Source organism: Rhagoletis zephyria, unplaced genomic scaffold (assembly GCF_001687245.7).
Source record: "Rhagoletis zephyria isolate East Lansing unplaced genomic scaffold, Rhagoletis_zephyria_1.1 Rzeph_scaffold_01732, whole genome shotgun sequence".
Taxonomy (NCBI): Eukaryota; Metazoa; Arthropoda; class Insecta; order Diptera; family Tephritidae; genus Rhagoletis; species Rhagoletis zephyria.
Genome location: NW_016158816.1, coordinates 87100 through 102526, shown reverse-complemented (window position 1 = coordinate 102526; position 15427 = coordinate 87100). Strand labels below are relative to the sequence as shown.

Here is a 15427-nt window from a genome sequence, read left to right as displayed (position 1 = left end):
GTTCTCTGCAAAAGGTGGTCAGCCCCCCTTCTTTGGCAATACATAAAGGAGAATTCTACTACCTGAGGGTTATAATCCGTAGGTGCGGCCGAAGGCCGCCTACGCAGAAAGGTTTTCTCTGCAAAAGGTGTTCAGCCCCCCTTCTTTGGCAACACAGAAAGGAGAATTCTACTGCCTGAGGGTTATAATCCGTAGGTGCGGCCGAAGGCCGCCTACGCAGAAAGGTTTTCTCTGCAAAAGGTGTTCAGCCCCCCTTCTTTGGCAACACAGAAAGGAGAATTCTATTGCCTGAGGGTTATAATCCCTAAGTGCGGCCAAAAGCCACCTACGCAGAAATGTGTTCTCTACAAAAGGTGTTCAGCCCCCTTCTTTGGCAACAAAAATATATATTTTTTCTGTGAAATGATTTTTCTCCAAATTTATCCACATTAAGTATTTTGGCGCATGTTCATAGTCATATTTAGTACTCAACTAAGTCGAAACTATTCTAAGTCACAACTAAAGCTCTTCATAGTCGCCTTAGTTTCGACTTTTCTGGCTAAGTACCAACTTAAAATTTAGTTTCGGCTGCAGTTGCAACTAAGTCGTAACTAGGAAGAAGTATTTTATCAAATTAAGGGAAAACAGACGAAATATGTAAAAATTAAATTGGTAGAGGGTGATTTTGATAGTACTGAATAATCTCCAATTAAAATTTACAAAGATCGATCCATTTTATTCGGAAGATGAAAATAAATGCGTATTACAATTCGAATAAAGCTAAATCAAAAATTTATAATTGGAATAATTTATATAAATTCTCAAATAATAAATCAGTTTCACGCTAGTTCCTTTAAAGTAAATTTGTGCATAACATTTAGATATCTACTATTTGTATGTTTCGCAGCATGCTTTCGATAAACATCGACTTCAAATCACTGCGGTTGTTCTGGCTATTTCACACAATTAACAAGAAAAGATACCTTTTTCTTTTGCATATCATGCAATGAAAATAAAAATTACATAAACGGATGATCAAACTTGACATTATTTAATAAACATTTAATTTTTCCAAAATATCGTAATGAAAAATCGATACATTTTCACACTCATTTTGCTATATCGAAAAACTAAGTCGAAACTACTTAGTAGAAGTCTGAAATGCGACTATAAATAGAGGTAAATTTTAAGTTGGTACTTAAATTTAAGTTGCAACTTTGTTAGTTTCGACTTATGCAGCGTTTTTGCTGCATTTAAAATGCAACATTTAGCACTTTCGAACATATGTTTTCGAAGAGCGTTCATGCTATCGCATTTAGCAAATGTACATTTACGCGAGTTCGAAATCGTATGCTTTTGACAAACAGCCGTGTTCCAGTCGCTTATTCAGATCCGTATCCATTACGATAAATTCCCACGGAAAAGATAATGTGCAAAAACCCCTACTGAAAAGGAAAAATAAATTCTAAACCGAAAATTCAATACAAAAACCTGAATTGTTTTAACCATAACCGAACATTTGTTTGTGTATATATTCATTTGTCGGTGCTGCCAATTATATTTTCCACACCTAATTAGGAAACAAAACAAACAGAGTTGATCACAAATTAATCCAGATTTCTATCAGCATCATATCGATGTTGAATTTGCGTAACTTTTCTTTATCCAAATAATGTAAAATAATAAATGAAATCTCGATCGGCGATCACTGAAACGCAGCTAGCGGTTGTATACTCGAAAAAGCAATGTTGCCACTTTTTCTCATTAAACCATGTTCGAATCGTGGAAATTTTGGAAGATCACAGGGATGCTTTTAGCATTTAGATTCTAAATGCAAAGATTGAGTTGCATTTAGTTGCATTTAGATGACGAATTTTGTATGGATAAATGTACATTTAGAGTAGCATTTAGAGCTAAATGCGCTAAATGTACATTTACGCGTAACCAAAAACAGCCCATTAGTTGCTGGACTATGAATACGCGCCATTAATATGTTCATATAGCAAAAAAGGGGATTTTATATACCTTTCTAACGATACCAATTTTTTTAAATTCGGTCAGGAAATTTTTGAAATATAGCCATTTTAAATTTTCGAAAATTCCCCCTTCCCCCCTCCATATCACCGAAAATATAAGTTTGCACCAAAAAAATTTTTGTACCAGTAAAATCAGGAAGGAAGGGCGGACCACGCCCACTTTTTCGTTTTATTCTACCTTAACGGGCCGTATTCTGCACCTGTTCCGGCGGGGCCCTCACGCATTTGTTCCGAAAGTTGATTTATGTATCGTCTTGGCAGCCCTGGGAACTAATGACTATAGTAAATCGATAAGTTTCATTTTGTACATATCTAATTTGTTCGAATGCTAAATTTTTTGCTACTGTCTGAAAAAGAAGGTGTATATTGGAAAATTGTAGTGGTGGTGGAATATTATACTGTTCAGGGACTAAATATTGAGCGGCACTTTAGATATTAATATCGACATAAAATCTTTCTTCCTATAAAAGTAATAGAAGATTTGGTCTAAAAATGTCTGAATTACAATCGTCTTTATTATTAAAAAAACAATTAGCAGGTGAGTTGGAAAAGTCATGTGAATACGAAGAATCTCTAAAGATTTTGATGCAACTTAGGATATACATTTTGTTGTAAGATATGAATTTATCGAAACCACATTTTTGGTTTTGTAGATGCAATACAATACCTAAAAGACATGACTACTTAACGCATTTACGCATTTGAAACTGCAGTTTTGGCTGTATAAACGAATGACGATGTAATTGTCATGGATACCAATTTAATAAAGTTTTTATGCTCTTATAATTTTTTTCTCCAATTGTTTTAAATTAACATGGACATCCATCTTTAATAGGACATGTATGTTATGCATGTTAAACGAGAAGTCTGAATAGTAAAGCTTGTGGTCAAAGTAAACACTGCATTTGGAAGCTTACGAATTCCTTATAGCATTATTCAATCTGAATATGAATATGAGTGTATATATATAGAGAATTTCAACCCCTGCCCATTTGAATTCTAAGCGAACTTGACTCAAATTCACTCGGAAATGAATTGCAGAACCTACCGGAATGAAGAAAATAGTCAAACTGTATTTTGAGATAAACAATCTACCTTTTGCAGAGGACACCTTACTGTGTAGGCGGCCTTCGGCCGCACTTACTGATTATAACCCTCAGGCAGTAGAATTCTCCTTTCTGTGTTGCCAAAGAAGGAGGGCTGAACAAGTTTTGCAGAGAACAACTTTAATTTTATCCATTTATTTGCATCAAATTCATCAAAACATGGTGCGAAAAGTGCAAAGTGTTTTGTGTGAATAACTCTGAAATTAATTAAAAATCTTAATACCCCGACGGATTGTTATTGTTCGTGTTAAAACGCGTCGATTGATATCACTTGATTTGTTCCGTCCATTTTTACCTGATTCCCGTAGAGTGCACTAGGAAAAGGGGAAATGTTTAGTTATTTGCAGGTCGTTTTTGGAGTGGGGGTGGAGGGGGAGGGGGTGTTTCTGTTTTGAGAAGAAAAGGAGCTGAACACCCTTCTGCGTAGGCGGGCGTCGGCCGGACTTAGGGATTCTACCCTCACAAAGCAGAATTCTCTTTCTTTTTTGCGAAGAAAAGGAGCTGAACACCTTTTGCAGAGAACACTTTTGTACATTTTTAATACTGACTGGGTTATATCCTATCTTCGGAACAAATGCACAATACCACCAAATCTCGAATTAAAAAAAAAAAAATAGGATCGATAGAGACCATTGAGGTGAACATAACGGTATATTTATTTTTTTTGGGCAACAACAACTACAACAATTATTAAAGGTCAAAGTTCAAACTAAGCATTTTCTCAAATTAATATTTCTCGAAAACCTCTTCAAGGAATTGGACAATTTTGATAGAGAATTTAATTCTCTTTAATTTGATATACATATTTATACATATACCTTTTTATAGTTTTCACGAAAATGGAATTAATATGGAAAAAAAGTATACAGGGTTTTTGTGTATAAACTTTTTTTTGCGTAGGCGGCCTTCGGCCGCACTTATGGATTATAACCCTCACAAAGTAGAATTCTCTTTCTGTGTTGCGAAGAAAATGCGCTGAACACCTTTTGCAGAGAACACCTTTCTGCGTAGGCGGCCTTCGGCCGCACTTATGGATTATAACCCTCACAAAGTAGAATTCTCTTTCTGTGTTGCGAAGAAAAGGCGAAAGAAGAGAAATATTAATTTGAGAAAATGCTTAGTTTGAACTTTGACCTTTAATAATTGTTGTAGTTGTTGTTTCCCAAAAAAAAAAAAATACATCGTTACACTCACCTCAATGATCTCTATCGATCCCCATATGAAATTTTTTAATTTGAGAATTGTACGTATTCTGCATTTATGCCNTTATCGAACAATTTAGCGAATGTACTTTGTTTGACAATCGCTCTATAGTTTTTCACGTCACTGCGATCACCGGACTTAAAGATTGGAGAAATTGAACAAACTTTCCAGCGGTCGAGAAAAACTCCATTCTTGAGACAAAGGTTAAACAAAAATGCAATAGGCTCAATGATGTGACAAGCACAGTGTTTGAAGAATATTGCTGGAAGGTCGTCACGCTCATATTTACAACTTGGCTTTAGATCCACAATTGCAGCCAAAAATTCATCTTCAGATATAAGAAAGTCTTCAAGTCTTTCAGTAAATTGCTGGTGAGATGAGCACATGCGTGGGTTGAACTCACAGTAAACGTTTTGAAAAAACTTGGCAAATAGATTGCATGCTTCTAGCGTGTTATTTGAGCGCTCGCTATTTAATTCTAGACTTGATGGAAGGCCGTTTGTTTTGCGCTTTGCATTTAAATAATGCCAAAATGATGACGGGGTTGCTTTCAAATTATTTTCCGTTATATGAAGGTAATGCTTATAGAGAAATTTATGCAGAAGTTCAAATCTGTCTCTCGCTTGTATACAATACAAATACAATACCCAACCACAAAATTTCATTGAAATCGGTTATGCGGGACACGGGATTTTTATATACATATTGTTGAAGACATGAGTGCCAACTAACTAAAGTCTTAAATTTAAATTGTTCATTCATACTTTAAAGTAAAATGTAAACATACCAACACTAAAATTTGAATACTTTCCTTAAAATTATTGCATACATACATACTTACCTTTTAATACTTCAAATTAAGACTTACTTTTGTACTCAACGGAAACGCTTAAACCCATGGTGAATTTCTACATATGTAATAACTAATGTTAAGCTGCCTAAAAGGCAAGAGAGAAATTAGTTTTTTAATCGCTCGCTACATCCCCACGAATACGGACCTCTCCAATCGCTCGTTTATATTTATTGTAAATAAAATTATTCGAAATAACTAAAAACATTAAAACCGAAAATCTACTCTTTTATTTCAACGGAAATAATTATTATTTTGTTTATTCTCCAAAACGTGAATACATATTAATACGATGCGAGGCATAGAAAAAATTTCGATGAAAAAAAAATATTTTTCGCGGGTTCAAAACTATCCTATCTTTTAAGTTGGAACCAACACACACCCACAAAATTTCAGTGAAATCGGTTAAGTGGTTTCGGAGATTAGCGTAAACCAGAGGTAGACCCCTCTCAAAACTTTACTGGTTTCGGTGGACACCCTTATGCTCATTTCTAACATATTCCCAAAGCTCATCAAAAAATGTGAAGATTAAATCTAACGATGTAATTTCGCATCGCGGATGAGTTCCAAAACTAAATTCGGAGTGGCAAAAATAAAAATAAAGTATTTTCTTGTGTTCTATTTAATAACATAATGTGATTACACACTTGCAAGTTTTAAAAAACAGAGCTCGTAAAACCATGAAAGAACGATTTCGCTCCGAGGAGTTACATTTTTTAAGAGCACTAAATAAACTCCTCACATGTTCGGCTCACTCATGAATTTGCATGTGATGTATTTGTCAAATAGTTTATTTGTGTTGATTGCATCATTTTTATTTTTATCACTCCGAGTTTTAAAGTGATGCGAAAAATGTTCGTTACTCGCATTTTAAAACACAAAACTTGAAACAACAAAACTGCAAAGCTTTTTATGTCAAACTTCAAATTCAGAAACTGACAAAAAAGAAAAGACCGAATCTAGATAAATCGATGATAAACAAACAAGCCAGCACGAAGCTCAAGAAGTTTTCTACCGTATCATCCTCTTCAAAGCAGGATGGGCAAATGGAGTTGTCATTTACACCTATCACAGTCAGGTGTTTGTGCCACGTGAAGTCAGCAGTCCCGTCTTCTCAGTGAGGAGAAAAAACTAGATAGACCCTCTGAGATTGAAGGTAGCATGAGTTTTGCCCACCTACATCCACTCGATGGCTCCCAGTCCTTGCATATTCCCCAAGAGAAAAAGTGGAGCTTATCCCCATTAACTTCGAAAAATACTCCATATTCTGACTCTGAGTCAGTTTGAGAGCCATCGGTGACGATTCGACAATGTACGAGTGCGGGGTCAGTGTTGGAATTAAAACAGCATTCCCCCTCAGGGAATTCTCTCTCTCCATAATCTCTTCAACAAATGTAATGGGGGCGTACTATTCTGTAGCGTTGAAAAGACACAAGTGCTCAAATATCTTCCGCCGGCAATTTCCTTTAATCTTTGGCCTTTAAGGCTTCCCCACGTATGGTGACTCAAAGTGACGGTAGATTTTCAAAAGATGGGTATCAATCGAAATGGTTTGAAAATAATTTATTTCTGAAAAATCAAGTTCAACTTAGTTCATCAGTTAATTGAAATATGTATAACAATGCCAGACGGTAAAAAGATTTTAGTTTGAAAATACTTTTAAAAGAGTTGCCCCCTGTTTGAAAAGTTGTAAGACTTTTAAGAAAATTTGAGGCTGATAATATTTTTAATTAGGGTTGCCATCTATTTGTTTGAAGGTCATCGAACTGCACCGTTATTTCGAATTTACAAAATGAGAAGTCACATTAAAGAAAATGAGAAGTCACATTAAATTCGAGGTCGCTTCGCTATTTTTACACCCACTCTGGGTGTTTGTTGTTAGAAGAAACATTCGAAATTACAACTACATGGTATAACTTTTAGTACACTAAATACACAAAGGAAAATGTTAATACTACTAGCCATATGGCTTGGAAAACAAAAAGGTTTTTAAAGGTATATACATATATAAGCCCAGAATTAGGCTAGACATATATACACATTTAAGCTTTATTGTTAAGTTTGAAAAAATAAATTGCACCAGTTTCAATTTTGCGCTCTTGGTTTACATTTTTTGTATATGTATTAAAATTTATCTTGTACTATGTTGTAGATTTAAGCATTTGTATAACTTGTATTAATATCTATGGTTTTCTTTTCAGAGTTGAATAAGAATCCTGTTGAAGGTTTCTCGGCAGGATTGATTGATGAGAACGACATATTTCGATGGGAAGTTCTCATAATAGGACCACCGGATACACTTTAGTAAGTTGGTCGTTATATCATGTTATATCATTTTAAGAGTGAATTTAAACCTTTAAATTCGTTTTCTGAAAAATATCGTCGATAGTTTTTAGTAAATAAGCGATATGTATGTATATTAGGCTGGGTCGATTTTGTTTGGGGGAAAATAAAAAGCATTTGACCGTATTGTAATAGTAATATTAAGATGTCTTAGGTCTAAGCCAATTATTATTGGTCGCGAAAGATTAATTTAAAACTTATCTTTATCCCGCGCAATGGAATCAAAGTGTATGAGTTTTTAAATTGAAACTTTGACTTGTAATATCTATTAAATGCGTTAATTGTTATAAACAGGACGATATATCAGATTAAGGGATATTAAATTTAGTACCTCACGTTCATTTATTATTTTTCAATAAGTCTACAAGTTTTTAAGATATTAAGATACAACTTACAACTACTATAATTTTTCCTTATGAATTCTCAATTCTTAATTACTTCAGCAACCAAGTGAAAAATGTAAAAAAATGAGGCGAGATTTATTTCAAACGTTTTAATGTTTTCGGATGTTTATATAATATTAATAGGACCATGGACTGGGTCACGCCGATTTGGTCAGTTTTCAAGATCGTGGTGAATGAAGTCAAACATTAAGAATCGCTTGATAAGTTAATAGTAGGTTCAAGCATATAAGTATTTACATACATTAACATAATACAATTAGGATGAGAAACGCCCATTTTAAGTTCATTTATGAAGTCTTGAAAATTGGAGCGNAATTACTTCAGCAACCAAGTGAAAAATGTAAAAAAATGAGGCGAGATTTATTTCAAACGTTTTAATGTTTTCGGATGTTTATATAATATTAATAGGACCATGGACTGGGTCACGCCGATTTGGTCAGTTTTCAAGATCGTGGTGAATGAAGTCAAACATTAAGAATCGCTTGATAAGTTAATAGTAGGTTCAAGCATATAAGTATTTACATACATTAACATAATACAATTAGGATGAGAAACGCCCATTTTAAGTTCATTTATGAAGTCTTGAAAATTGGAGCGGAATGGTTTCGTTAGTCACCGAAGAAGCACATTTTTCGCGGTTTCTAAATTTGCCGTTATATGAAAGTAGGGGACGTCCAATAAGTGTTTAGATATACATAAATATTTTAGTTAATTCCATTATGTGAAAAAGTGACTGTAGGTAAATGCAATAGTCTTTAACATATCCTGGGAAATCCTTTGGAGGACTCTCCTATTGGACGATATTGCTTTGCATTCAGGTTGAACGAAAAAAAGTCACTCCCTGGAACACTTTTTCTGTAATCCGGTTCTTTTATCAAAAACCTATTCATATATGTAATTGAAGAGAAATTTTTGTAGAAAAAACCCGGAGATCCCCCTAAGTTTTTCGATATAACTTTGGTAAATATTACTCGATCGGTACGTAATAATTACCAAATTGAAGGCGAGACTTACTGTTACTGATTTGTGATAATAATATGATGAAAATGGTTCAGATTATAAACAAATTATTTTAAAAATAAAAAATAAATTTTGAACAAATTTTTTTGTCATTTTCCTATATTTGCAATTTTTATGTTGTATGCATAAACATAGGTAAACTAATTAGTCTGCCTAGAAGTTGTGCCTGTTCAGTGTTTCCATACTTATTTGCATGGACAAAATTTTTCCACGATGATGGAAAATAACGGCTTTTCTATTAGAGTTACGAAATTGGTCATAAATTTGCAAAAATTCGCAAACTATAGCTAATATAAAAAAAAGAGTAGAATATTTGGAACCAGCGACCTAAATGCACGCAAGCAATATTAATGCTGTTCTTTACATCTTTTGACTATCGCCCAGTGTAATTATCAAAAGAACAATACAAATTTTATTGAAATAAGACAAGTTTGAGATTAACGATAAGCTAAAGGGCTGCGAGAAATGATATTTGACTTTATCTTTTGCGTTAACGGATTCATTATCTAATAATTTGCACCAACCCTTTTTGCTGAACCCGGAGTTTTTAACAACAATTGGTCTTATTCGACTAGTGTTCTGTGGGTCACTTGGCGGTCGATGCGCGGGCTCTTACAATTAAAATAAAAGACTAATATTTTGCAGACTTGTTGTTGACTTCATGAGACAATATATTTTCACTACTACTAAGGGATTTGAGAAAAATTAGATTTTCGACCGGCCCTAATGTATATACATACATCAGACTGTCGCAAAAAACCAAAGTTGTTTTTTTAACGCATACCTCCTCATTTTTTTTTAACGCATACCTCCTCATTTTATTGGGTTTGTCTTAAAAACTATCCGAATAAAGGTTTATGCAATTTGCACCACGGTAACGCGTGCCGACTTGCAGTCAAAATTATCAGGAGACAACGGATTTTTAGGACCTAAAAACCTAGAAAAAGGCAAAATAAAATATTGAAATAGGCTGGAAAAGGTAAATAGAATTGCGAAGTAAGCAAGAAAGGGCACTAGAAATCGCAACACCGTCAATCATGCGACACTTATAGAGGACATTATCTCGTCCTCCCTACCGCCGCACACAAAACGTTGGATTATCAGTTACGTGTGCGGGAGGCAGTCATCTGTTGTATTCAGAAACAAAACATCAAAGCCGCATAGGATTAAGCAGGGTGTACCACAAGGTGGGGTACACCTTTGAACTACGCAGCGCCAGTGTGGTCGCCAGGGACTAGTAGGACGCAGTGGACGAAGCTACAGACAGTACAGAACACCGCACTCAGGACAGCGACAGGATGCCTCCTGATGTCGCCTGAACACCACCTGCACGGCGAGGCGCAAATGCTCCCTGTAAAAGAGCATAACATAATGCTCTGCAAGCAGTTCCTGATCGGGAGCCACAGAAGTGGCCACCCAAGCAGACAGCTGCTTGCAGAGGAGCCCTCGCCTAGGCACGTCAGGAGGCATCTATATGAACTGACAGACGAAGTCCAGAGGTTCATTAAGCAACCTCTGGACCCGACAGCGTACCGACAGGCCCTGAAAGGCATTCACAGGGAGTCAGTCTCGAGTTATGTAGACTGTAGACCTGTGAATGCTTTTCTAGGGATGCCGCCCCCGGACACAGACGAGACGGAGCTTCATCTGCCTCGGGAGACACGCACAACACTCGCACAACTTCGCTCCGGCTACTGCAGCAGGTTGAACTCCTACTTGAGTAGGTTGAATGAGGATGTGCCGAATGAGTGTCCGGCATGCGGAGAGACCCCACATGACTCGAAACATCTCTTCGCATGCCCGGAAAACCCGACAACCCTAACGACCTTGTCCCTGTGGGCAAACCCCACAGAAGCTGCACACTTCCTAGGGTTGCCGTTAGTGGAACTTGACGACAACGACTGAGATACCAACCGTCCTGGGCGGGGTTGTTGTAGCCGCTACAACAACAACAACAACAAGGTGGGGTACTATCACCGATCCTGTTTAACCTATATCTAGCGAAACTCCCTCCTCCACCTCAGGCAGTCTCTTTAGTCTCATACGCGGATGACTGTTCCATCATGGCAACAGGCAACAGCATCGACAGCATGTGCACACTGCTCAACCGCTACCTCGAGGTGGTGTCCGAGTTTTTCACAGCGCGAAGCTTACAAATCTCTTCCGCTAAGTCAACAGCTACACTCTTCACCACGTGGAACCTGTTCGCATGCCCTACATATCCCACCCAACTGACACCCGAAGCGTTGCGGACTCAACCTATCGAGACTGCTCGCTTCTTGGGCCTAAGGTTGGAGAAGTCAGATGGGGAAGATGAAGATAAATAAACTACCAACCAATTCGGGGACTACGTGGTGCTACAACAACAACTAGAAATCGCAAAAAAGGCAAAGGAAGGCACTAAAAAAGTCAAAACCCGAAAAATAATCAAAAAATCCATTTATTTTAGAAATGTTTATATTAAAATTAAAAAGAGCAAAACTATAAACTAGTTTCATTATATGAAAAATTTTAACTTTGAATCTTAGACTATTTTCTCCGTTCGAGTTTTTGTCTCACAAAACTTTAATCTCTATAGTTGTACATAGTAACATTGAACCACGAAATGCATTTTTAAGTTTTCTGGGAGCATCTTCATTCGATTCTCGCGAAGAAATACCTTGAATGTACTAAACGTGCGCTTGACGTGAGTTGATACAAGTGGCGCCCAATTTAAATATGGAAGGTTTGAAACTTTCAACTTTTTCTTCGCTATAATCACTTTTTTAAAGGTAGAAAAGGCAAAAAAGGCAAATATCATAAAAAAGGCCAAAAAGGCAACATCGAATGTGGAATCAGGGAAAGCTAAATTGTGATCATTCTTAATCGAATATACTCTTCTCTTTAACAAAAACGCAATTTCCATAAAATCCTTTCCCTGGTTATCAAAATAAGCTTTGTGCAGTTCGCGTGTTTGTTAATTTATTCATTTACTTCGGTATAATACGGTATTACTATACTCCCTACAGTATTAGGAAATAATATTTAGTAAACCTGCGTTGGTTTTTTACAAGGTAGTCGGTCTTTTTTCAACAGGGCCATAAATTATAATACATTTCCAAAGTTTACACAAAATAGCGATACATGGGTATCAATTGAAAGAAGAATTCGAAACAAGCTTAATTAATACTTTTGATTCCAATTATTCTTTTTACATGTAAAAATGTACTTTGAAAATATTCTCCTTCATAGAAGGGTATTATGGGATGCATTTTTCAAAGGATATTTTTCAAATATTTTTAATTAATACTTCCACATACAATGGCACCGCCCACTTTATGACCACAAGGTGTATCTCGGTAGATTTCTACCAAACTTGGTTCAATTATTTCATTAACTCTAATGCAGCATATTATCGAAAAAGTTTAAAATCGAGGAAATCCCCCCTTCTTATCATACAAATGTAGTTTACAGAAAGTTGAAACGACGATATTTGATACCTGCGCCGGGTATATAAAGTTCGGTTTCGCCCGAACTTATACTTCATTACTTGTTTATTTAAACATTACACTAATAGGCTGTTTTATCCGATTTTAAAAATCATACATATTTCAGAAAGAGAGTTTATATTATGTACATGTATTTCTAGACTTACATTGTTTGGAGTTTCCATCGTTCCCATCTAAATAAATTGAATCCCTATATATTAAATTTAAGTATAAGTACTCAGCAATTCTGTATTTCAATAACGCTACACCTATTAATATATGAGGTATGGGTGGGACGAAAACAAGACACTGCTTTTTTGAAGATATATATTTTACGGAAAGACTGTGAATTTACTTAACATTGGTATCTGAATTAGATGATTTATTATACTGAAAAGAAGCAGCAACACTAACAATGCAAAAATCATGCTTTATAATGAAAAAATCTTAAATTCTCTTGCCACAGGTGGGACAACTTTTGTCACGGGGGGACACGTGCGATTTTCTTCATGGAGTGTAGCTTCCAGAGAGTGAAAATAAAAGCTATTTAAAAAATGTTTACACCAAAAAGGCATGGTGAAAAAATTAAGCTATAGCTTTTTCAAAGGTACCGTTAGAATCATCATTGTAGATTGTGATTCCTCCATGACTTTTAAAACCCTGACTTTTATAATTTTGAGCAAATAATACCGATTAATTCTGCCTTTTATTTTTTTAATGCAAAAATAAAAGTTAAAATTTGCCTTTTATTTTTTTTGAGCAGAAAATTATCGATAATTGTTGACTTTTTTTTAAATATCTCGAAAATCCTTGCATTTTCACAATGTGGGATCATCATATTTGGAAAATTATATGAAAGATTGATGTATGGAACACCGTGGTTATGAGAATTTTCGAAAATTTTTAAGATAATAAAATAGTAAAATTAGGCCAATTCTAGCTGTACAAAAACCACTTGCACATGAACTAAACACAAAAATAACAAAACTAGCCTCTTTATTTAGCGTTAATTTCTTTGAGTTTTGTATAGTGCTCTGGTGAACTTACCGTCACTTTGTGTCATCATACGTGGGGAAGCCTTAAAGGCCACCTGTAGACTAAAAATAAACGGATGTTGGTATAACACTGAGTGAGACGATGCGGAAATTGCCGGCGGAAGATATTTGAGCACTTGTTTCTTTTCTATGCTACAGGATAGTACGCCACCATTACCTTTGTTGAAGAGATTATGGAGAGAGAGAATTCCCTGAGGGGGAATGCTGTTTTAATTCCAGCACTGAGCCCGCACTCGTACATTGTCGAATCTTGACTGAATCAGAGTCAGCAGATGGCGTATTTTTCGAAGTTAATGGGGATAAGTTTCACTTTTTCATGTGGGGAATATGCTTCGTTCTTCCAGGCTGAGGTATTTGCAATCCCCAAAGTCATAGACCACGTCGTGGAAAATAGGTGGATGGGAGGAGTTTACGTGTCTACAGGTACAGCCAAGCTGCACTTAAGGCATTGGCCAGCCCTCTATCTAAGTACTTCCAAACTGCAAGTCTCGTCTCTGGGTGCCGGGCTGCTCGGGAGTACCTGGAAATGATACATCTGACGCCACAGTAGGCTTAGACCAGGCATTCCTCGGTCCGCAACCAGTTATGGCACTCCCCATTTCGACCATAGAAGCCACCATCACAAACTGGGTGGATACTTCGCTCAGCAATGACTGGGAGCCATTGAGTGGATGCAGGTGGGCAAAACTCATATTGCCTTCAATCTCAGAAGGTCTATCTAGTTTTTTCCTATCACCGAGAAGACGGGACTGCTGACTTCACGTGGCACAAACACCTGACTGTGATAGGCGCAACTGACAACACCATTTGCCCATCCTGCTTTAAAGAGATGAGATGGTGGAACACTTCTTGAGCTTCTTGCTTGCTTGCTTGTTTATCATCGATTTTTCTAGATTCGGTCTTTTGTTGTTGTTGTTGTAGCGGCTACTAAGCCCCGTTCGGGTCGGTTCATCCATCAACGTTGTCGTCAATTTCAGCTAGGGGGAGGCCCAGGAAGTGTGCGACTTCCACAGGAGCTGTCCATAGGGACAGGGGCGTCAGCTGAGTGGGGTTATCTGGGCATGTGAAGAGGTGCCGGGAGTCATGTGGCGACAAATGCCGGGCATTGGTTGGGCACATCGTCGTGGATTCTACTTAGTTTAGCCTGCTGCAATAGCCAGAGCGAAGTTGGGCTATTATAGTGCGGGTCTCCCGTCCCGTCCACGTCCGGTGGTTGTGTTCCTAGAACGGCATTCAAAGGGCGGGAGTCTACATAACTTGAGACTGATTCCCTGTGAATGCCGTTCACGGCCTGTCGGTAGGTTGACGAGTCCAGAGGTTGTTTGATAAACCTCTGGACTTCGTCCGTCAGTTCGTAAAGATACCTCCTGACGTGCCTTGGCGAGGGCTATTCCGCGAGCAGCTGTCCGCTGGGATTGCCATGTCTGTGGCTCCCGGCAAGGAACTGCTTGCAGAGCATTGTGTTATGCTCCTTGACTGGGAGCGTCTAGGCCTCGTCATGTAGGTGGTGTTGGGGCGTCATCAGGAGGCTTCCTGTCGCTGTTCATAATGCCGTGTTTTGGCAGGTCTGTAGCTTCATCTACTGCGTCCTGTTGTTGTTGTTGTTGTAGCGGCTACAACAACCCCGCCTAGATCGGCTGATATCTCAGTCGTTGTCGTCGAGTTCCACTAACGGCAGCCCCAAGAAGCGTGCAGCCTCTTTGGGGTCGGTCCATAGGGACGACGCCGTTAGGGTTGTGGGGTTTTCCGGGGATGCGAAGAGATGTTTTGAGTCGTGAGGGGTCTCTCCGCATGTCGGAAATTCGTTCGGCACATCCGCAGTTAACCTACTCAGGTAGGAATTAAGCCTGCTGCAGTAGTCAGAGAGAAGTTGGGCTCTTCCCACGGCAGCCGGTTCTACGTACCGGAATTACTCGGGTTTTACCCGACCAAGGGCTGTTGTTTCGGCGATCTAACTCCGTTTA

At 37.5% G+C, this 15427-nt stretch overlaps 1 protein-coding gene across 2 annotated transcripts in view; it reads left to right on the top strand.

Moving 5' to 3' along the window:
• The first annotated feature begins 2295 nt into the window (after nucleotides 1–2295).
• The window catches only part of Ube2g1 (ubiquitin-conjugating enzyme E2G 1), a 44332-nt gene continuing 31200 nt past the window's right edge, over nucleotides 2296–15427 (top strand). Inside the window, exons 1-2 of one of the 2 annotated variants that reach the window (XM_017618851.1) lie at nucleotides 2296–2553; nucleotides 7376–7478. In XM_017618851.1, the coding sequence (XP_017474340.1) occupies nucleotides 2508–2553; nucleotides 7376–7478 (149 nt within the window). In that variant the 5' untranslated portion in view covers nucleotides 2296–2507. The remainder of the gene's footprint in view (nucleotides 2554–7375; nucleotides 7479–15427) is intronic. The other variant, XM_017618852.1, reaches the window with a different exon arrangement.